Source organism: Oncorhynchus kisutch, linkage group LG16, assembly GCF_002021735.2.
Source record: "Oncorhynchus kisutch isolate 150728-3 linkage group LG16, Okis_V2, whole genome shotgun sequence".
NCBI classification, from domain to species: Eukaryota; Metazoa; Chordata; class Actinopteri; order Salmoniformes; family Salmonidae; genus Oncorhynchus; species Oncorhynchus kisutch.
In genome coordinates this window covers 13,309,216-13,337,036 of record NC_034189.2, presented here as the reverse complement: position 1 = coordinate 13,337,036, position 27,821 = coordinate 13,309,216, and the positions used below count along the sequence as shown (strand labels likewise).

Genomic DNA, 27,821 nt, shown 5'->3' with positions numbered 1-27,821 from the left:
CACCTGTGCTGGCTTGTCCATCTCTTTCATCAGTATGTGTTTCACCTGTGCTGGCTTGTCCATCTCTTTAGTTAGTATGTGTTTCACCTGTGCTGGCTTGTCCATCTCTTTAGTTGGAAGGTGTTTCACCTGTGCTGGCTTGTCCATCTCTTTAGTCAGTATGTGTTTCACCTGTGCTGTGGCTTGTCCATCTCTTTAGTCGGAAGGTGTTTCACCTGTGCTGGCTTGTCCATCTCTTTAGTCGGAAGGTGTTTCACCTGTGCTGACTTGACCATCTCTTTAGTCAGTATGTGTTACACCTGTGCTGGCTTGTCCATCTCTTTAGTCAGTATGTGTTTCACCTGTGCTGGCTTGTCCATCTCTTTAGTCAGAAGGTGTTACACCTGTGCTGGCTTGTCCATCTCTTTAGTCAGTATGTGTTTCACCTGTGCTGGCTTGTCAATCTCTTTAGTCAGAAGGTGTTTCACCTGTGCTGGCTTGTCCATCTCTTTAGTCTGAAGGTGTTTCACCTGTGCAGGCTTGTCCATCTCTTTAGTCTGAAGGTGTTTCACCTGTGCTGGCTTGTCCATCTCTTTAGTCAGTATGTGTTTCACCTGTGCTGGCTTGTCCATCTCTTTAGTCAGTATGTGTTTCACCTGTGCTGGCTTGTCCATCTCTTTAGTCAGAAGGTGTTACACCTGTGCTGGCTTGTCCATCTCTTTAGTGTGTATGTGTTTCACCTGTGCTGGCTTGTCAATCTCTTTAGTCGGAAGGTGTTTCACCTGTGCTGGCTTGTTCATCTCTTTAGTCAGTATGTGTTTCACCTGTGCTGGCTTGTCAATCTCTTTAGTCAGAAGGTGTTTCACCTGTGCTGGCTTGTCCATCTATTTAGTCTGAAGGTGTTTCACCTGTGCAGGCTTGTCCATCTCTTTAGTCGGAAGGTGTTTCACCTGTGCTGGCTTGTCCATCTCTTTAGTCGGAAGGTGTTTCACCTGTGCAGGCTTGTCCATCTCTTTAGTCGGAAGGTGTTTCACCTGTGCTGGCTTGTCAATCTCTTTAGTCGGAAGGTGTTTCACCTGTGCTGGCTTGTCCATCTCTTTAGTCAGCATGTGTTTCACCTGTGCTGGCCCAGTGCTCCAGTTGTCTTGAGAGATGTGAAGGATTAACACCGTCAGTTGGCACTCACTATTAGATAGTCCTAAAAACAATCTTTTAGATGATCATCCCCGCTTCCCTTTTGTTTTGGTTGTTAGTGACTCTTTGTTAGTTCCTCCTTCTGTTTGAGTGAAATGTTTTGGTTCTTGTTGGGGAACGTAACAGAAAGGGGGCTCGTCCGGGATTTTGTTTCCTGTGATAGTTGCTCTAATCTCAGACTGTGAGGCTCTGATGTGCTCAGATATTTGAGTGTTTAAAATACACTTTTGTGGTAGAGTTGTTGTTACTGACATCCACCCTAATGGGTTATAAGACTAGTGGAATCATTTTATAAGTGGCAAAATCACACAGGCTCGTTGGAAGCATTTGTGGAAAACCCTACATGTACGAAGGTGAATCTGCTCATCATCGCTAAGAATTGTGACATCAAAGTGGCATCAGGCAATCCAAAAGCAGTAGTCAAAGTGCTGATTGGTGGAGCACTGATGATAAGGGTGCTACGGGTAGTGGGGTGAGTCCTGTAGATGTTCAACCGAGGGAGTTAGAACTAAAGGCAAAGTAGGAGTAACATAAATTAGAGCTTGAGCACAGGAAAAGATGAGATGAGCGCACAGCCAAAGAACGTTGAACATGCAGCCAAACAAGATCAAGAGAATGCGGCACTGATTAGAAATGGCTCACTTTGGCCTTCATTCATTGTTCATTTGACTGCCAATTTCATCAGATGCGTTTATTGTTCTATTTATGTGTGATACAATATTGTATTATTGGTTTGACATTATGCAGTTTACAAAAATGAGTTGGGAAATAACTTAGTTTTTGGTACACATTTTAAATATGTTTTGATTTTATAAGAACTACCACAGTGAAATGTCTGTTCTATATAAAAACAGATTGTTATATACATGTGATATTACAACATTATTTACATTAATTTGTTGTGGTACCAAAGTGCAAAAGAAGCCATGCTAATTGGTAAACTGGTACAAGCAACATATATCATTGTGCAGATTTATTGTAAACATGCGTCACTGAAGTACAGCATTTAAAACAGGTTGTTTCCTTAGATATCCTGATAGGTTGATTGATTTGAGAGCAGATTATTCCATTAATGAAGCTTAGGTTGGGTTTCACATCCTCCTGTATCAGTGAGTCCATACTTCTTTGGACAATCCTGTGTAGTGTTAATAAAGCATTGTCCCACAACCGTTATTCAGGCTTCGCTCCCAAAGAGGAGACTGTCCGTTAAGAGATCCTTTTTCTTTCTGCTTTATTCCGTTGGTCGATGAGAAACACTTCGTTAAATGTATTATCCTGTTCTTTGTCCAGTTCTGTTTTTAAGAGTTGAGGATGTCCCACTAGATCTCAGAGTAAGTCCTTATCTCCGGTATGCTGATCCTAAGCTGTCAGGGAATATTTAAAAACAGGTATTTGAGTATGAAATAGGTTTCTAAAGTGATCACTAGCTCCTCTGTGTGTCCTCAATCATGTAGTAATTTACTTGGAAAGAGCACACCCAGAAGGCTGAAAGAGTTCACGAGGGCCAACCATACCTATTACATACATATTTGACAGCATTATAATGAACATTCCGTTCCCACCTCTGATTGGCTGCCAGGGTCACTCAATGTAAAATGCTGCCCTGACGAGGTGGCAGTAGTCTGTATGACTTGAATGGTGTCCCTATCAGCACCCCAGGAACTGTAGTCATGGCAGATGATCTCAGGCCTCCTGGACACCTTTTGAAGAAGAAATAGAAGACTTGATTGTCCATTGTCATTTTCAGAACATGGATTTTTTTTTAAATGTTGCCTTTAAACCCTTTAAGTAACATGCACTCATCCCCCACACACACGGAGGGGTCGGAAACAAGGGTGAGCCATGGGTTAAGTCAAGTGCCTTGCTCAAAGGCACCACAGCAGGAGATGGCATCTAGGATACCTAAAATAGATCCCCACCTGTGCCTGTGTTCCATGGTAGGGAGACGGCAGCCTTGTACTGGAGGATGACAGGGAATCTCCCTCTGTGTCGTACTGCAAGCCCACTCGGCCCCCATAAGGTGGGTTAGGCTCATTCTCTGTATAAAAGGAGACAAAAAGGATATTTACAAACGGTCCACTGAAGATACTCATGTTTTAAAACATGCCAAGGTACTCTACAGATAAGAATATTTTAAAATACATTTTCTGGAAGGGGGCAGCATTAAGCCACACTTTTTAAAGTAAAATGAAATCAAAGTTTACGTGTTACGTCAACAGGAAACAGCAGGTGGAAACAATACAGAGAAATGCTCACTGACAAGTTATTCTTCAGCAATACAGTGTTCAATTTCAAACAGTAAGAAATAGAACATCCAGAATAGGATCATAAAAGAGCACAGAATCAAAACTAGGTCTGATAAAAGCAAAAGAATGTATAAGAATGGCATATTATAAATGTACCCCTTAAAACCCAATTCGAGCAATAACCTATGACAGGTGACGTAGAATAGGCTTTAGACAGTGTACCTGTTAGGACGGTGGAACTACTTGAACCAACCAAGTGGCCACCTATATTTGGCCTGTTGGGCCATTCAAAGTCTTCCTCCAGCCACTGGTTAACTTGTCCAGTATGGATATCTTTCACCCTGAAGGAAAGGGGGAGAGAAGAAACTCACTTTATGACCTTACATTGCTGATCATCGTAGTATGATCATTGTTTTGAGAAGAATTATTGGTTGGTGTCATTGATTGCTTATATATCATCATGTCCAAATTCTAAACAAATGCATAGCTTTGTAATACATATTTTGTGTTTCACCTACAGGCTTGTTGTCTGTGTCAACATCTTACTCCTGTTGTTTTAGCTTTACAAATCTACACATTAGCTTCTCTCGTGACGAGATGGTGAAGGCTTGTTGTCTGTGTCAACATCTTACTCCTGTTGTTTTAGCTTTACAAATCTACACAGCTTCTCTCGTGACGAGATGGTGAAGGCTTCTCTCGTGACTAGATGGTGAAGGCTTGTCTCGTGACTAGGTGGTGAAGGCTTGTCTCGTGACTAGATGGTGAAGGCTTGTCTCGTGACTAGGTGGTGAAGGTTTCTCTCGTGACTAGATGGTGAAGGCTTCTCTCGTGACTAGGTGGTGAAGGCTTGTCTCGTGACTAGATGGTGAAGGCTTGTCTCGTGACTAGGTGGTGAAGGCTTGTCTCGTGACTAGATGGTGAAGGCTTGTCTCGTGACTAGATGGTGAAGGCTTCTCTGGTGACGAGATGGTGAAGGCTTGTCTCGTGACTAGATGGTGAAGGCTTGTCTCGTGACTAGATGGTGAAGGGTTCTCTCGTGACGAGATGGTGAAGGCTTGTCTCGTGACTAGGTGGTGAAGGCTTGTCTCGTGACTAGATGGTGAAGGCTTGTCTCGTGACTAGGTGGTGAAGGCTTATCTCGTGACTAGGTGGTGAAGGTTTCTCTCATGACTAGATGGTGAAGGCTTGTCTCGTGACTAGATGGTGAAGGGTTCTCTCGTGACGAGATGGTGAAGGCTTGTCTCGTGACTAGGTGGTGAAGGCTTGTCTCGTGACTAGATGGTGAAGGTTTCTCTCATGACTAGATGGTGAAGGCTTCTCTCGTGACTAGGTGGTGAAGGTTTCTCTCATGACTAGATGGTGAAGGCTTCTCTCGTGACGAGATGGTGAAGGCTTGTCTCGTGACTAGATGGTGAAGGCTTGTCTCGTGACTAGATGGTGAAGGATTCTCTGGTGACGAGATGGTGAAGGCTTGTCTCGTGACTAGATGGTGAAGGCTTGTCTCGTGACTAGATGGTGAAGGGTTCTCTCGTGACGAGATGGTGAAGGCTTGTCTCGTGACTAGGTGGTGAAGGCTTGTCTCGTGACTAGATGGTGAAGGCTTGTCTCGTGACTAGGTGGTGAAGGCTTATCTCGTGACTAGGTGGTGAAGGCTTGTCTCGTGACTAGGTGGTGAAGGCTTGTCTCGTGACTAGATGGTGAAGGCTTGTCTCGTGACTAGATGGTGAAGGCTTGTCTTGTGACTAGATGGTGAAGGCTTCTCTCGTGACTAGGTGGTGAAGGCTTGTCTCGTGACTAGGTGGTGAAGGCTTGTCTCGTGACTAGATGGTGAAGGCTTGTCTCGTGACTAGGTGGTGAAGGCTTGTCTCGTGACTAGATGGTGAAGGCTTATCTCGTGACTAGGTGGTGAAGGCTTGTCTCGTGACTAGGTGGTGAAGGGATCTCTCATGAATAGATGGTGAAGGCTTCTCTCATGACTAGATGGTGAAGGCTTCACTTACTGCACGTAAACATTTATGTCACTCTTTGTGTTGTCACTGATATTTTTAGCTGCTGTGTTGATGTGTAGTTAGTCTCACCTATGTAATTGTCGTCTATGCCAGGGCACATAGAACACCATGACCCCCACGGCTGCTTGTCTGTGTCAACATCTTAGTCCTGTTGTTTTAGCTTTACAAATCTACACATTAGCTTCTCTCGTGACGAGATGGTGAAGGCTTGTTGTCTGTGCCAACATCTTACTCCTGTTGTTTTAGCTTTACAAATCTACACATTAGCTTCTCTCGTGACGAGATGGTGAAGGCTTGTTGTCTGTGTCAACATCTTACTCCTGTTGTTTTAGCTTTACAAATCTACACATTAGCTTCTCTCGTGACGAGATGGTGAAGGCTTCTCTCGTGACTAGATGGTGAAGGCTTGTCTCGTGACTAGGTGGTGAAGGTTTCTCTCATGACTAGATGGTGAAGGCTTCTCTCGTGACTAGATGGTGAAGGTTTCTCTCATGACTAGATGGTGAAGGCTTCTCTCGTGACGAGATGGTGAAGGCTTGTCTCGTGACTAGATGGTGAAGGCTTGTCTCGTGACTAGATGGTGAAGGCTTGTCTCGTGACTAGATGGTGAAGGCTTCTCTGGTGACGAGATGGTGAAGGCTTGTCTCGTGACTAGATGGTGAAGGCTTGTCTCGTGACTAGATGGTGAAGGGTTCTCTCGTGACGAGATGGTGAAGGCTTGTCTCGTGACTAGATGGTGAAGGCTTGTCTCGTGACTAGATGGTGAAGGGTTCTCTCGTGACGAGATGGTGAAGTCTTCTCTTGTGACTAGGTGGTGAAGGCTTGTCTCGTGACTAGGTGGTGAAGGCTTGTCTCGTGACTAGATGGTGAAGGCTTGTCTCGTGACTAGATGGTGAAGGCTTATCTCGTGACTAGGTGGTGAAGGCTTGTCTTGTGACTAGATGGTGAAGGCTTCTTTCGTGACTAGGTGGTGAAGGCTTGTCTTGTGACTAGGTGGTGAAGGCTTGTCTCGTGACTAGATGGTGAAGGCTTGTCTCGTGACTAGATGGTGGAGGCTTGTCTCGTGACTAGGTGGTGAAGGCTTGTCTCGTGACTAGATGGTGAAGGCTTATCTCGTGACTAGGTGGTGAAGGCTTGTCTCGTGACTAGGTGGTGAAGGGATCTCTCATGAATAGATGGTGAAGGCTTCTCTCATGACTAGATGGTGAAGGCTTCACTTACTGCACGTAAACATTTATGTCACTCTTTGTGTTGTCCCTGATATTTTTAGCTGCTGTGTTGATGTGTAGTTAGTCTCACCTATGTAATTGTCGTCTATGCCAGGGCACATAGACCACCATGACCCCCACGGCTGCTATCGCCAGTCCTGCCAGGGTCAGTAGTGCGGCAAAGAGGTCCCTCTTCAGGATAGGACCGAAGCAATCAGAGTCTAGGTACCAGTAGTCCTGGTTACATCTGTGTGGGTGGTGGATGGGACACAGAAGGATGGAGGATTAAGTGGAGTCATTGTGCTGGTTTTATGTTGGCTATATGTTGGCTAGTATGTTGGATCTTGGCTATATGTTGTATGTGTTGTATGTTGGCTATATGTTGTATATGAAGTATGTTGGCTATATGTAGTATGTTGGCTATATTTATTATGTTGGCTATATTTAGTGTGTTGGCTATATTTAGTGTGTTGGCTATATGTTGTATGTTGGCTATATGTTGTATGTTGGCTATATGTTGTATGTTGGCTATATGTTGTATGTTGGCTATATGTTGTATGTTGGCTATATGTTGTATGTTGGCTATATGTTGTATGTTGGCTATATGTTATATGTTGGCTATATGTTGTATGTTGTCTATATGTTGTATGTTGTCTATATGTTGTATGTTGTCTATATGTTGTATGTTGTATGTTGTCTATATGTTGTATGTCGTCTATATGTTGTCTATATGTTGTATGTTGTATATATGTTGTCTATATGTTGTATGTTGTCTATATGTTGTCTATATGTTGTATGTTGTCTATATGTTGTATGTTGTCTATATGTTGTATGTTGTCTATATGTTGTATGTTGTCTATATGTTGTCTATATGTTGTATGTTGTCTATATGTTGTATGTTGTCTATATGTTGTCTATATGTTGTATGTTGTCTATATGTTGTATGTTGTCTATATGTTGTCTATATGTTGTATGTTGTATATATGTTGTATGTTGTCTATATGTTGTATGTTGTCTATATGTTGTCTATATGTTGTATGTTGTCTATATGTTGTATGTTGTCTATATGTTGTATGTTGTCTATATGTTGTATGTTGTATATATGTTGTATGTTGTCTATATGTTGTATGTTGTATATATGTTGTATGTTGTCTATATGTTGTATGTTATGCTATGCTATGTTATAAGAAGTCATAAGAGGTAATACTCTTACCTGCAGACCGGACCGTCCCTTGACATACTACATGTGCCCGTGTTGCAGTTCTTTTCCCTGTTGTGTCCGGGGGCACAGGGAGAGACACAGACCAGTCGCCCATCTATTTGTGCTGCATGGTAGTATATCCTCAAGTCCTTATCTAGTTTGGCCGTGTCGCATACCGCTACACAAAGATGATGGTAAGTTAAAAATAATATTAAGTTCAAAGTTCAAAAGTATGTTATGTTAAAAGTCAATGCAGGAGATGAATTGGAATCTTTCAAAAGTTTGGACAAACCTACTCATTCAAGGGTCTTTCTTTATTTGTACTATTTTCTACATTGTTGAATAATAGTGACGACATCAAAACTATGAAATAACACATTTGGAATAATGTAGAAACCAAAAGTGTTAAACAAATCAAAATATGTTATATTTTAAATTCTTGAAAGTCGCCACCTTTTGCCTTGGTGACAGTTTTGGACACTCTTGGTGTTCTGAATTACAGTAACCGACCCCAACCCTGGTAGGAACAGCTTTACAGTATAACCTCATTCACTAAAATGTGTTGAAAGGATTTCCATATATACCCTGGTGTGGACTCACAAATATAGGCTTTAGTGTACTTACATTCTTTATCAAATGTGGAATTTTTTACTATGACATCTCCAATTATGTCCACCCCAATACAGCCTACTTGGCCTGTGAATGCAACAGAAAGGTTTGTTATACAAAACAAATCATTTGACACGTGATTTGTCAATAATACCATCTTTTAATAACGCAGTAGAATTTTTTTGTCAATGTAAAGTTTACAAGCGGTAATTTTTCTTACTTTTCTTTAATTTCATACACATTGGTCAGCTAACCCAGGTCTAATATGTGATTTTAACAACGTTGGGTGTGATCGTTAATTCAAATCTGGAGTGCCAGAGTGTGCTCTCGGGGTGTTTGGAAATTCAGAACATTGACAGATTGTCCATTCATAAATTCAGAGTGTTTCGCTCTGGCCTACTTAACCGGTTTCTAATATCGTAAGTGTCTGTAGTCTGACTAGCTATACTCGGCCTTGTCTCAGGATGGTAAGTTGGTGGTTGAAGATATCCCTCTAGTGGTGTGGGGGCTGTGCTTTGGCAAAGTGGGTGGGGTTATATCCTGCCTGTTTGGCCCTGTCCGGGGGTATCATAGGATGGGGCCACAGTGTCTCCTGACCCCTCCTGTCTCAGCCTCCAGTATTTATGCTGCAGTAGTTTATGTGTCGGGGGGCTAGGGTCAGTCTGTTATATCTGGAGTACTTCTCCTGACTTATCCGGTGTCCTGTGTGAATTTAAGTATGCTCTCTCAAATTTTTTCTTTCTTTCTCTCTCGGCGGAGGAGGACCTGAGCCCTTGGACCATGCCTCAGGGCTACCTGGCATGATGACTCCTTCCTGTCCCCAGTCCACCCGGCCCTGCTGCTGCTCCAGTTTCAACTGTTCTGCCTGCGGCTATGGAACCCTGACCTGTTCACCGGACATGCTACCTGTCCCAGACCTGCTGTTTTCAACTCTCTAGAGACAGCAGGAGCGGTAGAGATACTCTCAATGATCGGCTACGAAAAGCCAGCTGACACTTACTCCTGAGATGCTGACTTGTTGCACCCTCAACAACTACTGTGATTATTATTATTTGACCATGCTGATCATTTATGAACATTTGAACATTTTGGCCATGTTCTGTTATAATCTCCACCCGGCACAGCCAGAAGAGGACTGGCCACCCCTCATAGGCTGGTTCCTCTCTAGGTTTCTTCCTAGGTTTTGGCCTTTCTAGGGTGGCTTTTCCCAAGCCACCCTGCTTCTACACCTGCATGCTTGCTGTTTTGAGTTTTAGGCTGGGTTTCTGTACAGCACTTTGAGATATCAGCTGATGTAAAAAGGGCTATATAAATACATTTGATTGGATTTGGATTTGATTTGATTTGTAGTCAGTTACTGACCTGTGGTGCAGTTTTTGGCCGCATTGAGAATGTCCTTGATTTGTTGTTCTGACTCAGCAATCTCATTACTTAGGTTCTTCCCATTCTCTATGCGCAGTAGAACCACATGCTCCACCACGACACTGCCATTCCTGATAGAGAGCGAAGAGATTCCAAAAAAAGGTTCCACATTTTAAATAGACGTTCTAAAAAGAGGTTCAACTAACCTTTTAAAGTAAGTGTTTAATGTACATGCATACTGCCTCTTTGTTGCGACGTTTCCTCAAATGTTCACATACCTGAGTCCTATTATTACTATGCCGATAAAATTGTTAATAGTGCGGTTGTACAGTAAGGTCATCTGGAAAACATAAGTTGTTATAGCTCAGTTAGTTACTATTAATGAGCTCATTAAGATTATACATGTATCATTAAAAAAGAGTTTATGTAAATTAGGCACTTACATCGTTGGTGAAATTTTTTGTAAAATCTTGGTATTCCTGTGTTGACGGGTGACTGTATTCTTCTTTAAATGTTTTGTTGAGTCTAACAGTGACATCTGTTGATACTTCAATAGTGTCTGTAGTTCATTGACATGAATAGGACGATAAGGAACAACAATTAGACCATTTATGGACCAGTAGTGGTTAGATAAACCAGGACAGTATATTCCATAGGACTGGCAGTTTTTTACTGAAAAAAACTTCCAAGCCCTAGTAGTATCACAGAGTATTTCCTGGTCACGTCATGTGATCACTCACCCACAGTCACAATTATCGGAGGTTCAGTTGTTGAGAGTGAAGTTGACGTCAATGAAGCAGATGCAGTTGTAGAAGTTGGACTGGATGCAGTAGAAGGGTTAGTTGGGGTAGTTGAAGTAGGTGTAGTAGAAGGGGTAGGTGTATTAGAAGGGGTAGTTGGGATAGGTGTATTAGAAGGGGTAGTTGGGGTAGGTGTAGTAGAATGGGTAGGTGTATTAGAAGGGGTAGTTGGGATTGGTGTAGTATAAGGGGTAGTTGGGGTAGGTGTTGTAGTTAGGTTAGGTGTAGTAGAAGGGGCAGTAGAAGGGGTAGTTGGGATAGATGTAGTAGAAGGGGCAGGTGGGATAGGTGTAGTAGAATGTGTAGTTGATGTAAGGGTAGTTGGAGAAGGTGTGGTACGTGTAGTTGATGCAGTTAATGTAGTTGGAGGTGTGGTAGGTGCGGTAGTTGATGTAATTAGGGTGGTTGTAGAAGGTGTGGTAGGTGGGGTAGTTGATGTAGTTGAAGGTGTGTTGGGTGTGGTTGTGAAAGGTAATGTAGTTTGAGTAGTTAGAAAGGGTGTGGTAGATGTGGGAGTTGGAGACTGTGTTGTGGTTATTGCTTCTATCGTTGGGCTAGCTGATGAACCTTGTGTAACAATGGTCATTGTTTCAGCTGGAATTGTTGACATTTCTAACGTTGTTGTGTGATCTTCAAGGGTCGTTCCTGCTGCAGTTGTGTAGTCAGTTGGCTCTGCAGTTGTACTTTCAGTTCCCTGGGTAGATGAGAGTCCAACGGTAGTGGAAGATGTTTGCCCATCCGTGACTATTGAAGTTAGTTCATTTGTAGTGGCAGGCTCACTGGTAATCGTAGAAGGTTGTGAGGGATTTGTTTCCGGCGAGGTACTGGTTGAAGTTTCTGTTACACTTGAGGACATAGCTGTAGTTGTTTCCATTGTGTTTTTGGTTGATTCTGGTGTCATGGTCACTCCCGATGTTGAAAACGTAGCTTCCTCAGTTGCACTTGTTAAACCAGCTGAGGTCGCTGTCGAGTCTTCAGCAGATGTGCTTGCTTCAGAAGTTGTTGTTGATTCCTCACTTGATGTTGAGGTACCAGCAGTGCTAGTTAGAGACTCACTTGTAACGTCAGAGGGCACTGTTGTGTGACCAGAAGTGATTGTGGGAGATGGCCTTGTCACGGTCTCTGGGCTATCTGATGGTTCTTGTGTAACAATGGTCGTTGTTTCAGCTGGAATTGTTGACATTTCTAACGTTGTTGTGTGATCTTCAAGGGTCGTTCCCGCTGCAGTTGTGGAGTCAGTTGGCTCTGCAGTTGTACTTTCAGTTCCCTGGGTAGATGAGAGTCCAACGGTAGTGGAAGATGTTTGCCCATCCGTGACTATTGAAGTTAGTTCATTTGTAGTGGCAGGCTCACTGGTAATCGTAGAAGGTTGTGAGGGACTTGTTTCCGGCGAGGTACTGGTTGAAGTTTCTGTTACACTTGAGGACATAGCTGTAGTTGTTTCCATTGTGTCTTTGGTTGATTCTGGTGTCATGGTCACTCCCGATGTTGAAAACGTAGCTTCCTCAGTTGCACTTGTTAAACCAGCTGTCGTCCATGTTGACGCTTCAGCAGATGTGCTTGCTTCAGAAGTTGTTGTTGATGCCTCACTTGATGTTGAGGTACCAGCAGTGCTAGTTAGAGACTCACTTGTAACATCAGAGTGCACTGTTGTGTGACCAGAAGTGATTGTGGGAGATGGGCTTGTCACGGTCTCTGGGCTAGCTGATGGTTCTTGTGTAACAATGGTCGTTGTTTCAGCTGGAATTGTTGACATTTCTAACGTTGTTGTGTGATCTTCAAGGGTAGTTCCCGCTGCAGTTGTGGAGTCAGTTGGCTCTGCAGTTGTACTTTCAGTTCCCTGGGTAGATGAGAGTCCAACGGTAGTGGAAGATGTTTGCCCATCCGTGACTATTGAAGTTAGTTCATTTGTAGTGGCAGGTTCACTGGTAATCGTAGAAGGTTGTGAGGGACTTGTTTCCGGCGAGGTACTGGTTGAAGTTTCTGTTACACTTGAGGACATAGCTGTAGTTGTTTCCATTGTGTCTTTGGTTGATTCTGGTGTCATGGTCACTCCCGATGTTGAAAACGTAGCTTCCTCAGTTGCACTTGTTAAACCAGCTGTCGTCCATGTTGACGCTTCAGCAGATGTGCTTGCTTCAGAAGTTGTTGTTGATGCCTCACTTGATGTTGAGGTACCAGCAGTGCTAGTTAGAGACTCACTTGTAACGTCAGAGGGCACTGTTGTGTGACCAGAAGTGATTGTGGGAGATGGGCTTGTCACGGTCTCTGGGCTAGCTGATGGTTCTTGTGTAACAATGGTAGTTATTTCAGCTGGAATTGTTGACATTTCTAACGTTGTTGTGTGATCTTCAAGGGTCGTTCCTGCTGCAGTTGTGTAGTCAGTTGGCTCTGCAGTTGTACTTTCAGTTCCCTGGGTAGATGAGAGTCTAACGGTAGTGGAAGATGTTTGCCCATCCGTGACTATTGAAGTTAGTTCATTTGTAGTGGCAGGCTCACTGGTAATCGTAGAAGGTTGTGAGGGACTTGTTTCCGGCGAGGTACTGGTTGAAGTTTCTGTTACACTTGAGGACATAGCTGTAGTTGTTTCCATTGTGTCTTTGGTTGATTCTGGTGTCATGGTCACTCCCGATGTTGAAAACGTAGCTTCCTCAGTTGCACTTGTTAAACCAGCTGTCGTCCATGTTGACGCTTCAGCAGATGTGCTTGCTTCAGAAGTTGTTGTTGATTCCTCACTTGATGTTGAGGTACCAGCAGTGCTAGTTAGAGACTCACTTGTAACGTCAGAGGGCACTGTTGTGTGACCAGAAGTGATTGTGGGAGATGGGCTTGTCACGGTCTCTGGGCTAGCTGATGGTTCTTGTGTAACAATGGTCGTTGTTTCAGCTGGAATTGTTGACATTTCTAACGTTGTTGTGTGATCTTCAAGGGTCGTTTCTGCTGCAGTTGTGTAGTCAGTTGGCTCTGCAGTTGTACTTTCAGTTCCCTGGGTAGATGAGAGTCCAACGGTAGTGGAAGATGTTTGCCCATCCGTGACTATTGAAGTTAGTTCATTTGTAGTGGCAGGCTCACTGGTAATCGTAGAAGGTTGTGAGGGATTTGTTTCCGGCGAGGTACTGGTTGAAGTTTCTGTTACACTTGAGGACATAGCTGTAGTTGTTTCCATTGTGTCTTTGGTTGATTCTGGTGTCATGGTCACTCCCGATGTTGAAAACGTAGCTTCCTCAGTTGCACTTGTTAAACCAGCTGTCGTCCATGTTGACGCTTCAGCAGATGTGCTTGCTTCAGAAGTTGTTGTTGATTCCTCACTTGATGTTGAGGTACCAGCAGTGCTAGTTAGAGACTCACTTGTAACATTAGAGGACACTGTTGTGTGGCCAGAAGTGATTGTGGGAGATGGGCTTGTCATGGTCTCTGGGCTAGCTGATGGTTCTTGTGTAACAATGGTCGTTGTTTCAGCTGGAATTGTTGACATTTCTAACGTTGTTGTGTGATCTTCAAGGGTCGTTCCCGCTGCAGTTGTGGAGTCAGTTGGCTCTGCAGTTGTACTTTCAGTTCCCTGGGTAGATGAGAGTCCAACGGTAGTGGAAGATGTTTGCCCATCCGTGACTATTGAAGTTAGTTCATTTGTAGTGGCAGGCTCACTGGTAATCGTAGAAGGTTGTGAGGGACTTGTTTCCGGCGAGGTACTGGTTGAAGTTTCTGTTACACTTGAGGACATAGCTGTAGTTGTTTCCATTGTGTCTTTGGTTGATTCTGGTGTCATGGTCACTCCCGATGTTGAAAACGTAGCTTCCTCAGTTGCACTTGTTAAACCAGCTGAGGTCGCTGTCGAGTCTTCAGCAGATGTGCTTGCTTCAGAAGTTGTTGTTGATTCCTCACTTGATGTTGAGGTACCAGCAGTGCTAGTTAGAGACTCACTTGTAACGTCAGAGGGCACTGTTGTGTGACCAGAAGTGATTGTGGGAGATGGGCTTGTCACAGTCTCTGGGCTATCTGATGGTTCTTGTGTAACAATGGTAGTTGTTTCAGCTGGAATTGTTGACATTTCTAACGTTGTTGTGTGATCTTCAAGGGTCGTTCCTGCTGCAGTTGTGGAGTCAGTTGGCTCTGCAGTTGTACTTTCAGTTCCCTGGGTAGATGAGAGTCCAACGGAAGTGGAAGATGTTTGCCCATCCGTGACTATTGAAGTTAGTTCATTTGTAGTGGCAGGCTCACTGGTAATCGTAGAAGGTTGTGAGGGATTTGTTTCCGGCGAGGTACTGGTTGAAGTTTCTGTTACACTTGAGGACATAGCTGTAGTTGTTTCCATTGTGTCTTTGGTTGATTCTGGTGTCATGGTCACTCCCGATGTTGAAAACGTAGCTTCCTCAGTTGCACTTGTTAAACCAGCTGTCGTCCATGTTGACGCTTCAGCAGATGTGCTTGCTTCAGAAGTTGTTGTTGATTCCTCACTTGATGTTGAGGTACCAGCAGTGCTAGTTAGAGACTCACTTGTAACATCAGAGGACACTGTTGTGTGGCCAGAAGTGATTGTGGGAGATGGGCTTGTCATGGTCTCTGGGCTAGCTGATGGTTCTTGTGTAACAATGGTCGTTGTTTCAGCTGGAATTGTTGACATTTCTAACGTTGTTGTGTGATCTTCAAGGGTCGTTCCTGCTGCAGTTGTGTAGTCAGTTGGCTCTGCAGTTGTACTTTCAGTTCCCTGGGTAGATGAGAGTCTAACGGTAGTGGAAGATGTTTGCCCATCCGTGACTATTGAAGTTAGTTCATTTGTAGTGGCAGGCTCACTGGTAATCGTAGAAGGTTGTGAGGGACTTGTTTCCGGCGAGGTACTGGTTGAAGTTTCTGTTACACTTGAGGACATAGCTGTAGTTGTTTCCATTGTGTCTTTGGTTGATTCTGGTGTCATGGTCACTCCCGATGTTGAAAACGTAGCTTCCTCAGTTGCACTTGTTAAACCAGCTGAGGTCGCTGTCGAGTCTTCAGCAGATGTGCTTGCTTCAGAAGTTGTTGTTGATTCCTCACTTGATGTTGAGGTACCAGCAGTGCTAGTTAGAGACTCACTTGTAACGTCAGAGGGCACTGTTGTGTGACCAGAAGTGATTGTGGGAGATGGGCTTGTCACAGTCTCTGGGCTATCTGATGGTTCTTGTGTAACAATGGTAGTTGTTTCAGCTGGAATTGTTGACATTTCTAACGTTGTTGTGTGATCTTCAAGGGTCGTTCCTGCTGCAGTTGTGGAGTCAGTTGGCTCTGCAGTTGTACTTTCAGTTCCCTGGGTAGATGAGAGTCCAACGGTAGTGGAAGATGTTTGCCCATCCGTGACTATTGAAGTTAGTTCATTTGTAGTGGCAGGCTCACTGGTAATCGTAGAAGGTTGTGAGGGATTTGTTTCCGGCGAGGTACTGGTTGAAGTTTCTGTTACACTTGAGGACATAGCTGTAGTTGTTTCCATTGTGTCTTTGGTTGATTCTGGTGTCATGGTCACTCCCGATGTTGAAAACGTAGCTTCCTCAGTTGCACTTGTTAAACCAGCTGTCGTCCATGTTGACGCTTCAGCAGATGTGCTTGCTTCAGAAGTTGTTGTTGATTCCTCACTTGATGTTGAGGTACCAGCAGTGCTAGTTAGAGACTCACTTGTAACATCAGAGGACACTGTTGTGTGGCCAGAAGTGATTGTGGGAGATGGGCTTGTCATAGTCTCTGGGCTAGCTGATGGTTCTTGTGTAACAATGGTCGTTGTTTCAGCTGGAATTGTTGACATTTCTAACGTTGTTGTGTGATCTTCAAGGGTCGTTCCTGCTGCAGTTGTGTAGTCAGTTGGCTCTGCAGTTGTACTTTCAGTTCCCTGGGTAGATGAGAGTCCAACGGTAGTGGAAGATGTTTGCCCATCCGTGACTATTGAAGTTAGTTCATTTGTAGTGGCAGGCTCACTGGTAATCGTAGAAGGTTGTGAGGGATTTGTTTCCGGCGAGGTACTGGTTGAAGTTTCTGTTACACTTGAGGACATAGCTGTAGTTGTTTCCATTGTGTCTTTGGTTGATTCTGGTGTCATGGTCACTCCCGATGTTGAAAACGTAGCTTCCTCAGTTGCACTTGTTAAACCAGCTGTCGTCCATGTTGACGCTTCAGCAGATGTGCTTGCTTCAGAAGTTGTTGTTGATTCCTCACTTGATGTTGAGGTACCAGCAGTGCTAGTTAGAGACTCACTTGTAACATCAGAGGACACTGTTGTGTGGCCAGAAGTGATTGTGGGAGATGGGCTTGTCATAGTCTCTGGGCTAGCTGATGGTTCTTGTGTAACAATGGTCGTTGTTTCAGCTGGAATTGTTGACATTTCTAACGTTGTTGTGTGATCTTCAAGGGTCGTTCCTGCTGCAGTTGTGTAGTCAGTTGGCTCTGCAGTTGTACTTTCAGTTCCCTGGGTAGATGAGAGTCCAACGGTAGTGGAAGATGTTTGCCCATCCGTGACTATTGAAGTTAGTTCATTTGTAGTGGCAGGCTCACTGGTAATCGTAGAAGGTTGTGAGGGATTTGTTTCCGGCGAGGTACTGGTTGAAGTTTCTGTTACACTTGAGGACATAGCTGTAGTTGTTTCCATTGTGTCTTTGGTTGATTCTGGTGTCATGGTCACTACCGATGTTGAAAACGTAGCTTCCTCAGTTGCACTTGTTAAACCAGCTGTTGTCCATGTTGACGCTTCAGCAGATGTGCTTGCTTCAGAAGTTGTTGTTGATTCCTCACTTGATGTTGAGGTACCAGCAGTGCTAGTTAGAGACTCACTTGTAACGTCAGAGGGCACTGTTGTGTGACCAGAAGTGATTGTGGGAGATGGGCTTGTCACGGTCTCTGGGCTAGCTGATGGTTCTTGTGTAACAATGGTAGTTGTTTCAGCTGGAATTGTTGACATTTCTAACGTTGTTGTGTGATCTTCAAGGGTCGTTCCTGCTGCAGTTGTGTAGTCAGTTGGCTCTGCAGTTGTACTTTCAGTTCCCTGGGTAGATGAGAGTCTAACGGTAGTGGAAGATGTTTGCCCATCCGTGACTATTGAAGTTAGTTCATTTGTAGTGGCAGGCTCACTGGTAATCGTAGAAGGTTGTGAGGGACTTGTTTCCGGCGAGGTACTGGTTGAAGTTTCTGTTACACTTGAGGACATAGCTGTAGTTGTTTCCATTGTGTCTTTGGTTGATTCTGGTGTCATGGTCACTCCCGATGTTGAAAACGTAGCTTCCTCAGTTGCACTTGTTAAACCAGCTGTTGTCCATGTTGACGCTTCAGCAGATGTGCTTGCTTCAGAAGTTGTTGTTGATGCCTCACTTGATGTTGAGGTACCAGCAGTGCTAGTTAGAGACTCACTTGTAACGTCAGAGGGCACTGTTGTGTGACCAGAAGTGATTGTGGGAGATGGGCTTGTCACGGTCTCTGGGCTAGCTGATGGTTCTTGTGTAACAATGGTCGTTGTTTCAGCTGGAATTGTTGACATTTCTAACGTTGTTGTGTGATCTTCAAGGGTCGTTCCTGCTGCAGTTGTGTAGTCAGTTGGCTCTGCAGTTGTACTTTCAGTTCCCTGGGTAGATGAGAGTCTAACGGTAGTGGAAGATGTTTGCCCATCCGTGACTATTGAAGTTAGTTCATTTGTAGTGGCAGGCTCACTGGTAATCGTAGAAGGTTGTGAGGGACTTGTTTCCGGCGAGGTACTGGTTGAAGTTTCTGTTACACTTGAGGACATAGCTGTAGTTGTTTCCATTGTGTCTTTGGTTGATTCTGGTGTCATGGTCACTCCCGATGTTGAAAACGTAGCTTCCTCAGTTGCACTTGTTAAACCAGCTGAGGTCGCTGTCGAGTCTTCAGCAGATGTGCTTGCTTCAGAAGTTGTTGTTGATTCCTCACTTGATGTTGAGGTACCAGCAGTGCTAGTTAGAGACTCACTTGTAACATCAGAGGACACTGTTGTGTGGCCAGAAGTGATTGTGGGAGATGGGCTTGTCATAGTCTCTGGGCTAGCTGATGGTTCTTGTGTAACAATGGTCGTTGTTTCAGCTGGAATTGTTGACATTTCTAACGTTGTTGTGTGATCTTCAAGGGTCGTTCCTGCTGCAGTTGTGTAGTCAGTTGGCTCTGCAGTTGTACTTTCAGTTCCCTGGGTAGATGAGAGTCCAACGGTAGTGGAAGATGTTTGCCCATCCGTGACTATTGAAGTTAGTTCATTTGTAGTGGCAGGCTCACTGGTAATCGTAGAAGGTTGTGAGGGATTTGTTTCCGGCGAGGTACTGGTTGAAGTTTCTGTTACACTTGAGGACATAGCTGTAGTTGTTTCCATTGTGTCTTTGGTTGATTCTGGTGTCATGGTCACTCCCGATGTTGAAAACGTAGCTTCCTCAGTTGCACTTGTTAAACCAGCTGTCGTCCATGTTGACGCTTCAGCAGATGTGCTTGCTTCAGAAGTTGTTGTTGATTCCTCACTTGATGTTGAGGTACCAGCAGTGCTAGTTAGAGACTCACTTGTAACATCAGAGGACACTGTTGTGTGGCCAGAAGTGATTGTGGGAGATGGGCTTGTCATAGTCTCTGGGCTAGCTGATGGTTCTTGTGTAACAATGGTCGTTGTTTCAGCTGGAATTGTTGACATTTCTAACGTTGTTGTGTGATCTTCAAGGGTCGTTCCTGCTGCAGTTGTGTAGTCAGTTGGCTCTGCAGTTGTACTTTCAGTTCCCTGGGTAGATGAGAGTCCAACGGTAGTGGAAGATGTTTGCCCATCCGTGACTATTGAAGTTAGTTCATTTGTAGTGGCAGGCTCACTGGTAATCGTAGAAGGTTGTGAGGGATTTGTTTCCGGCGAGGTACTGGTTGAAGTTTCTGTTACACTTGAGGACATAGCTGTAGTTGTTTCCATTGTGTCTTTGGTTGATTCTGGTGTCATGGTCACTACCGATGTTGAAAACGTAGCTTCCTCAGTTGCACTTGTTAAACCAGCTGTTGTCCATGTTGACGCTTCAGCAGATGTGCTTGCTTCAGAAGTTGTTGTTGATTCCTCACTTGATGTTGAGGTACCAGCAGTGCTAGTTAGAGACTCACTTGTAACGTCAGAGGGCACTGTTGTGTGACCAGAAGTGATTGTGGGAGATGGGCTTGTCACGGTCTCTGGGCTAGCTGATGGTTCTTGTGTAACAATGGTAGTTGTTTCAGCTGGAATTGTTGACATTTCTAACGTTGTTGTGTGATCTTCAAGGGTCGTTCCTGCTGCAGTTGTGTAGTCAGTTGGCTCTGCAGTTGTACTTTCAGTTCCCTGGGTAGATGAGAGTCTAACGGTAGTGGAAGATGTTTGCCCATCCGTGACTATTGAAGTTAGTTCATTTGTAGTGGCAGGCTCACTGGTAATCGTAGAAGGTTGTGAGGGACTTGTTTCCGGCGAGGTACTGGTTGAAGTTTCTGTTACACTTGAGGACATAGCTGTAGTTGTTTCCATTGTGTCTTTGGTTGATTCTGGTGTCATGGTCACTCCCGATGTTGAAAACGTAGCTTCCTCAGTTGCACTTGTTAAACCAGCTGAGGTCGCTGTCGAGTCTTCAGCAGATGTGCTTGCTTCAGAAGTTGTTGTTGATTCCTCACTTGATGTTGAGGTACCAGCAGTGCTAGTTAGAGACTCACTTGTAACATCAGAGGACACTGTTGTGTGGCCAGAAGTGATTGTGGGAGATGGGCTTGTCATGGTCTCTGGGCTAGCTGATGGTTCTTGTGTAACAATGGTCGTTGTTTCAGCTGGAATTGTTGACATTTCTAACGTTGTTGTGTGATCTTCAAGGGTCGTTCCTGCTGCAGTTGTGTAGTCAGTTGGCTCTGCAGTTGTACTTTCAGTTCCCTGGGTAGATGAGAGTCCAACGGTAGTGGAAGATGTTTGCCCATCCGTGACTATTGAAGTTAGTTCATTTGTAGTGGCAGGCTCACTGGTAATCGTAGAAGGTTGTGAGGGATTTGTTTCCGGCGAGGTACTGGTTGAAGTTTCTGTTACACTTGAGGACATAGCTGTAGTTGTTTCCATTGTGTCTTTGGTTGATTCTGGTGTCATGGTCACTCCCGATGTTGAAAACGTAGCTTCCTCAGTTGCACTTGTTAAACCAGCTGTTGTCCATGTTGACGCTTCAGCAGATGTGCTTGCTTCAGAAGTTGTTGTTGATGCCTCACTTGATGTTGAGGTACCAGCAGTGCTAGTTAGAGACTCACTTGTAACGTCAGAGGGCACTGTTGTGTGACCAGAAGTGATTGTGGGAGATGGGCTTGTCACGGTCTCTGGGCTAGCTGATGGTTCTTGTGTAACAATGGTAGTTGTTTCAGCTGGAATTGTTGACATTTCTAACGTTGTTGTGTGATCTTCAAGGGTCGTTCCTGCTGCAGTTGTGTAGTCAGTTGGCTCTGCAGTTGTACTTTCAGTTCCCTGGGTAGATGAGAGTCTAACGGTAGTGGAAGATGTTTGCCCATCCGTGACTATTGAAGTTAGTTCATTTGTAGTGGCAGGCTCACTGGTAATCGTAGAAGGTTGTGAGGGACTTGTTTCCGGCGAGGTACTGGTTGAAGTTTCTGTTACACTTGAGGACATAGCTGTAGTTGTTTCCATTGTGTCTTTGGTTGATTCTGGTGTCATGGTCACTCCCGATGTTGAAAACGTAGCTTCCTCAGTTGCACTTGTTAAACCAGCTGAGGTCGCTGTCGAGTCTTCAGCAGATGTGCTTGCTTCAGAAGTTGTTGTTGATTCCTCACTTGATGTTGAGGTACCAGCAGTGCTAGTTAGAGACTCACTTGTAACATCAGAGGACACTGTTGTGTGGCCAGAAGTGATTGTGGGAGATGGGCTTGTCATGGTCTCTGGGCTAGCTGATGGTTCTTGTGTAACAATGGTCGTTGTTTCAGCTGGAATTGTTGACATTTCTAACGTTGTTGTGTGATCTTCAAGGGTCGTTCCTGCTGCAGTTGTGTAGTCAGTTGGCTCTGCAGTTGTACTTTCAGTTCCCTGGGTAGATGAGAGTCCAACGGTAGTGGAAGATGTTTGCCCATCCGTGACTATTGAAGTTAGTTCATTTGTAGTGGCAGGCTCACTGGTAATCGTAGAAGGTTGTGAGGGATTTGTTTCCGGCGAGGTACTGGTTGAAGTTTCTGTTACACTTGAGGACATAGCTGTAGTTGTTTCCATTGTGTCTTTGGTTGATTCTGGTGTCATGGTCACTCCCGATGTTGAAAACGTAGCTTCCTCAGTTGCACTTGTTAAACCAGCTGTTGTCCATGTTGACGCTTCAGCAGATGTGCTTGCTTCAGAAGTTGTTGTTGATGCCTCACTTGATGTTGAGGTACCAGCAGTGCTAGTTAGAGACTCACTTGTAACGTCAGAGGGCACTGTTGTGTGACCAGAAGTGATTGTGGGAGATGGGCTTGTCACGGTCTCTGGGCTAGCTGATGGTTCTTGTGTAACAATGGTAGTTGTTTCAGCTGGAATTGTTGACATTTCTAACGTTGTTGTGTGATCTTCAAGGGTCGTTCCTGCTGCAGTTGTGTAGTCAGTTGGCTCTGCAGTTGTACTTTCAGTTCCCTGGGTAGATGAGAGTCTAACGGTAGTGGAAGATGTTTGCCCATCCGTGACTATTGAAGTTAGTTCATTTGTAGTGGCAGGCTCACTGGTAATCGTAGAAGGTTGTGAGGGACTTGTTTCCGGCGAGGTACTGGTTGAAGTTTCTGTTACACTTGAGGACATAGCTGTAGTTGTTTCCATTGTGTCTTTGGTTGATTCTGGTGTCATGGTCACTCCCGATGTTGAAAACGTAGCTTCCTCAGTTGCACTTGTTAAACCAGCTGAGGTCGCTGTCGAGTCTTCAGCAGATGTGCTTGCTTCAGAAGTTGTTGTTGATGCCTCACTTGATGTTGAGGTACCAGCAGTGCTAGTTAGAGACTCACTTGTAACGTCAGAGGGCACTGTTGTGTGACCAGAAGTGATTGTGGGAGATGGGCTTGTCACGGTCTCTGGGCTAGCTGATGGTTCTTGTGTAACAATGGTCGTTGTTTCAGCTGGAATTGTTGACATTTCTAACGTTGTTGTGTGATCTTCAAGGGTCGTTCCTGCTGCAGTTGTGTAGTCAGTTGGCTCTGCAGTTGTACTTTCAGTTCCCTGGGTAGATGAGAGTCCAACGGTAGTGGAAGATGTTTGCCCATCCGTGACTATTGAAGTTAGTTCATTTGTAGTGGCAGGCTCACTGGTAATTGTAGAAGGTTGTGAGGGACTTGTTTCCGGCGAGGTACTGGTTGAAGTTTCTGTTACACTTGAGGACATAGCTGTAGTTGTTTCCATTGTGTCTTTGGTTGATTCTGGTGTCATGGTCACTCCCGATGTTGAAAACGTAGCTTCCTCAGTTGCACTTGTTAAACCAGCTGTTGTCCATGTTGACGCTTCAGCAGATGTGCTTGCTTCAGAAGTTGTTGTTGATGCCTCACTTGATGTTGAGGTACCAGGAGTGCTAGTTAGAGACTCACTTGTAACGTCAGAGGGCACTGTTGTGTGACCAGAAGTGATTGTGGGAGATGGGCTTGTCACAGTCTCTGGGCTATCTGATGGTTCTTGTGTAACAATGGTAGTTGTTTCAGCTGGAATTGTTGACATTTCTAACGTTGTTGTGTGATCTTCAAGGGTCGTTCCTGCTGCAGTTGTGGAGTCAGTTGGCTCTGCAGTTGTACTTTCAGTTCCCTGGGTAGATGAGAGTCCAACGGTAGTGGAAGATGTTTGCCCATCCGTGACTATTGAAGTTAGTTCATTTGTAGTGGCAGGCTCACTGGTAATCGTAGAAGGTTGTGAGGGATTTGTTTCCGGCGAGGTACTGGTTGAAGTTTCTGTTACACTTGAGGACATAGCTGTAGTTGTTTCCATTGTGTCTTTGGTTGATTCTGGTGTCATGGTCACTCCCGATGTTGAAAACGTAGCTTCCTCAGTTGCACTTGTTAAACCAGCTGTCGTCCATGTTGACGCTTCAGCAGATGTGCTTGCTTCAGAAGTTGTTGTTGATTCCTCACTTGATGTTGAGGTACCAGCAGTGCTAGTTAGAGACTCACTTGTAACATCAGAGGACACTGTTGTGTGGCCAGAAGTGATTGTGGGCGATGGGCTTGTCACAGTCTCTGAGCTAGCTGATGGTTCTTGTGTAACAATGGTCGTTGTTTCAGCTGGAATTGTTGACATTTCTAACGTTGTTGTGTGATCTTCAAGGGTCGTTCCCGCTGCAGTTGTGGAGTCAGTTGGCTCTGCATTTGTACTTTCAGTTCCCTGGGTAGATGAGAGTCCAACGGTAGTGGAAGATGTTTGCCCATCCGTGACTATTGAAGTTAGTTCATTTGTAGTGGCAGGCTCACTGGTAATCGTAGAAGGTTGTGAGGGATTTGTTTCCGGTGAGGTACTGGTTGAAGTTTCTGTTACACTTGAGGACATAGCTGTTGTTGTTTCCATTGTGTCTTTGGTTGATTCTGGTGTCAGGGTCACTCCCGATGTTGAAAACGTAGCTTCCACAGTTGCACTTGTTAAACCAGCTGAGGTCGCTGTCCATTCTTCAGCAGATGTGCTTGCTTCAGAAGTTGTTGTTGATGCCTCACTTGATGTTAAGCTACCAGCAGTGCTAGTTAGAGACTCACTTGTAACATCAGAGGACACTGTTGTGTGGCCAGAAGTGATTGTGGGAGATGGCCTTGTCATAGTCTCTGGGCTAGCTGATGGTTCTTGTGTAACAATGGTCGTTGTTTCAGCTGGAATTGTTGACATTTCTAACGTTGTTGTGTGATCTTCAAGGGTCGTTCCTGCTGCAGTTGTGGAGTCAGTTGGCTCTGCAGTTGTACTTTCAGTTCCCTGGGTAGATGAGAGTCCAACGGTAGTGGAAGATGTTTGCCCATCCGTGACTATTGAAGTTAGTTCATTTGTAGTGGCAGGCTCACTGGTAATCGTAGAAGGTTGTGAGGGGTTTGTTTCCGGCGAGGTACTGGTTGAAGTTTCTGTTACACTTGAGGACATAGCTGTAGTTGTTTCCATTGTGTCTTTGGTTGATTCTGGTGTCATGGTCACTCCCGATGTTGAAAACGTAGCTTCCTCAGTTGCACTTGTTAAACCAGCTGTCGTCCATGTTGACGCTTCAGCAGATGTGCTTGCTTCAGAAGTTGTTGTTGATTCCTCACTTGATGTTGAGGTACCAGCAGTGCTAGTTAGAGACTCACTTGTAACATCAGAGGACACTGTTGTGTGGCCAGAAGTGATTGTGGGCGATGGGCTTGTCACAGTCTCTGAGCTAGCTGATGGTTCTTGTGTAACAATGGTCGTTGTTTCAGCTGGAATTGTTGACATTTCTAACGTTGTTGTGTGATCTTCAAGGGTCGTTCCCGCTGCAGTTGTGGAGTCAGTTGGCTCTGCATTTGTACTTTCAGTTCCCTGGGTAGATGAGAGTCCAACGGTAGTGGAAGATGTTTGCCCATCCGTGACTATTGAAGTTAGTTCATTTGTAGTGGCAGGCTCACTGGTAATCGTAGAAGGTTGTGAGGGATTTGTTTCCGGTGAGGTACTGGTTGAAGTTTCTGTTACACTTGAGGACATAGCTGTAGTTGTTTCCATTGTGTCTTTGGTTGATTCTGGTGTCAGGGTCACTCCCGATGTTGAAAACGTAGCTTCCACAGTTGCACTTGTTAAACCAGCTGAGGTCGCTGTCCATTCTTCAGCAGATGTGCTTGCTTCAGAAGTTGTTGTTGATGCCTCACTTGATGTTAAGCTACCAGCAGTGCTAGTTAGAGACTCACTTGTAACATCAGAGGACACTGTTGTGTGGCCAGAAGTGATTGTGGGAGATGGCCTTGTCATAGTCTCTGGGCTAGCTGATGGTTCTTGTGTAACAATGGTCGTTGTTTCAGCTGGAATTGTTGACATTTCTAACGTTGTTGTGTGATCTTCAAGGGTCGTTCCTGCTGCAGTTGTGGAGTCAGTTGGCTCTGCAGTTGTACTTTCAGTTCCCTGGGTAGATGAGAGTCCAACGGTAGTGGAAGATGTTTGCCCATCCGTGACTATTGAAGTTAGTTCATTTGTAGTGGCAGGCTCACTGGTAATCGTAGAAGGTTGTGAGGGGTTTGTTTCCGGCGAGGTACTGGTTGAAGTTTCTGTTACACTTGAGGACATAGCTGTAGTTGTTTCCATTGTGTCTTTGGTTGATTCTGGTGTCATGGTCACTCCCGATGTTGAAAACGTAGCTTCCTCAGTTGCACTTGTTAAACCAGCTGTCGTCCATGTTGACGCTTCAGCAGATGTGCTTGCTTCAGAAGTTGTTGTTGATTCCTCACTTGATGTTGAGGTACCAGCAGTGCTAGTTAGAGACTCACTTGTAACATCAGAGGACACTGTTGTGTGGCCAGAAGTGATTGTGGGCGATGGGCTTGTCACAGTCTCTGAGCTAGCTGATGGTTCTTGTGTAACAATGGTCGTTGTTTCAGCTGGAATTGTTGACATTTCTAACGTTGTTGTGTGATCTTCAAGGGTCGTTCCCGCTGCAGTTGTGGAGTCAGTTGGCTCTGCATTTGTACTTTCAGTTCCCTGGGTAGATGAGAGTCCAACGGTAGTGGAAGATGTTTGCCCATCCGTGACTATTGAAGTTAGTTCATTTGTAGTGGCAGGCTCACTGGTAATCGTAGAAGGTTGTGAGGGATTTGTTTCCGGCGAGGTACTGGTTGAAGTTTCTGTTACACTTGAGGACATAGCTGTAGTTGTTTCCATTGTGTCTTTGGTTGATTCTGGTGTCAGGGTCACTCCCGATGTTGAAAACGTAGCTTCCACAGTTGCACTTGTTAAACCAGCTGAGGTCGCTGTCCATTCTTCAGCAGATGTGCTTGCTTCAGAAGTTGTTGTTGATGCCTCACTTGATGTTAAGCTACCAGCAGTGCTAGTTAGAGACTCACTTGTAACATCAGAGGACACTGTTGTGTGGCCAGAAGTGATTGTGGAAGATGGGCTTGTCATAGTCTCTGGGCTAGCTGATGGTTCTTGTGTAACAATGGTCGTTGTTTCAGCTGGAATTGTTGACATTTCTAACGTTGTTGTGTGATCTTCAAGGGTCGTTCCCGCTGCAGTTGTAGAGTCAGTTGGCTCTGCAGTTGTACTTTCAGTTCCCTGGGTAGATGAGAGTCCAACGGTAGTGGCCGATATTTTCCCTTCCTTGACTGCTGAAGATTGTTCATTATTAGTGGCAGACTCATTTGTAACCGTAGAAGGTTGTGAGGGTTTTATTTCCTGCAAGGCACTTGTTGCTGCCACCATATTCCTCACAGATGCATTTATATTTGTTTTGAGTCTGTCTGGGTTTTTCACCCCCATTTTAAATGTTGTAATCCCATCTGTTGGTGGATGAATTTTCTCTTTAGATGTTATAGTGAAATCAGTTGATGAGGCTGTATTTGCTGTTTTGGGTGGTAGAGAATTAATCATTAGTACAGTTTTCTAACAGTTATTTCAACAAAAACAAATATATAATTATTACTGATTTCCCACATCGTCTATATTTTCCTTGCTCGTTAAATACAATCCTTTATTGAATTAAATATTTCAATATATTGTTTTTGTAACTTCACATCCCAATATAATGTCGCCGGAAGAGATGGCTGCCGCTTTGTTGTTGGTTTTACGGTCCCCTAACCATTTGTGCTATTGTGTGTTTTTTCGCATTATTTGTAACTTATTTTGTACATAATGTTTCTGCCACCGTCTCTTATGACCGAAAATAGCTTCTATACATCAGGACAGCGATTACTTACCTCTTACTGGAAGAAGATTTTTTTCTTTAATGAGTCGGACACGAACGATTTACTCCAGACACCCGACAAGACCTCATCCCCGTCATTCGTAGGAGAATGAGACGGTGATATCGGGGACGTAGCTCTGGGTGCCTTGTAAGGATCCGACGGCTAGTGGGTAATCTGCCTCTATATTCTACCAATGTGACATTATGAATTGTAATATCTTGTGTTTCACTGAGTCGTAGCTGAACGACGACATGAATAACACACGGCTGGAAGGTTATACGATTTTTCGGCAGGGTAGAACGGCCTCCTCTGGTAAGATAAGGGGTGACGGTCTATGTACAGTATATTTGTAAACAACAGCTGGTGCACAAAATAATAAGGAAGTCTCAAGATTTTGCTCGCCTGAGGTAAAGGATCTC

General features: G+C 44.6%; 1 protein-coding gene across 9 annotated transcripts; it reads right to left on the bottom strand.

Annotated features, from left to right (window-relative positions):
- Window positions 1–1,727: 1,727 nt before the first annotated feature.
- LOC116353951 (serine-rich adhesin for platelets-like) lies at window positions 1,728–26,976 on the bottom strand. 9 transcript variants are annotated; one of them, XM_031791826.1, is made up of 12 exons: window positions 16,717–26,976; window positions 10,549–15,570; window positions 10,252–10,367; window positions 10,087–10,148; window positions 9,809–9,939; window positions 8,462–8,533; window positions 7,850–8,015; window positions 6,728–6,883; window positions 3,642–3,760; window positions 3,093–3,211; window positions 2,736–2,873; window positions 1,728–2,537 (listed from the first exon to the last, which is right to left on the bottom strand). In XM_031791826.1, the coding sequence occupies exons 1-12, from the start codon at window positions 26,918–26,920 to the stop codon at window positions 2,493–2,495; spliced, it is 16,350 nt and encodes a 5,449-aa protein (XP_031647686.1). In that variant the 5' UTR covers window positions 26,921–26,976; the 3' UTR covers window positions 1,728–2,492. The 9 variants fall into 9 exon arrangements, with proteins under 9 accessions (XP_031647686.1, XP_031647685.1, XP_031647683.1 ...); XM_031791825.1 differs by having other exon boundaries at window positions 10,549–18,435; window positions 19,009–26,976; XM_031791823.1 differs by having other exon boundaries at window positions 10,549–14,424; window positions 14,998–26,975.
- Between the last annotated feature and the right edge of the window lie 845 nt (window positions 26,977–27,821).

What these genes read in the sequence shown, in the direction of transcription:
- LOC116353951 (XM_031791820.1), bottom strand. Translation starts at nt 26,920, where the DNA reads ATGGTGGCAGCAACAAGTGCCTTGCAGGAAATAAAACCCTCACAACCT. An exon ending in ATAGTAATAATAGGACTCAG is followed by an intron (nt 9,940 to 10,086) that starts GTATGTGAACAT and finishes GCTCTCTATCAG; the next exon opens with GAATGGCAGTGTCGTGGTGG. An exon ending in AGGGACGGTCCGGTCTGCAG is followed by an intron (nt 6,884 to 7,849) that starts GTAAGAGTATTA and finishes CCACCCACACAG; the next exon opens with ATGTAACCAGGACTACTGGT.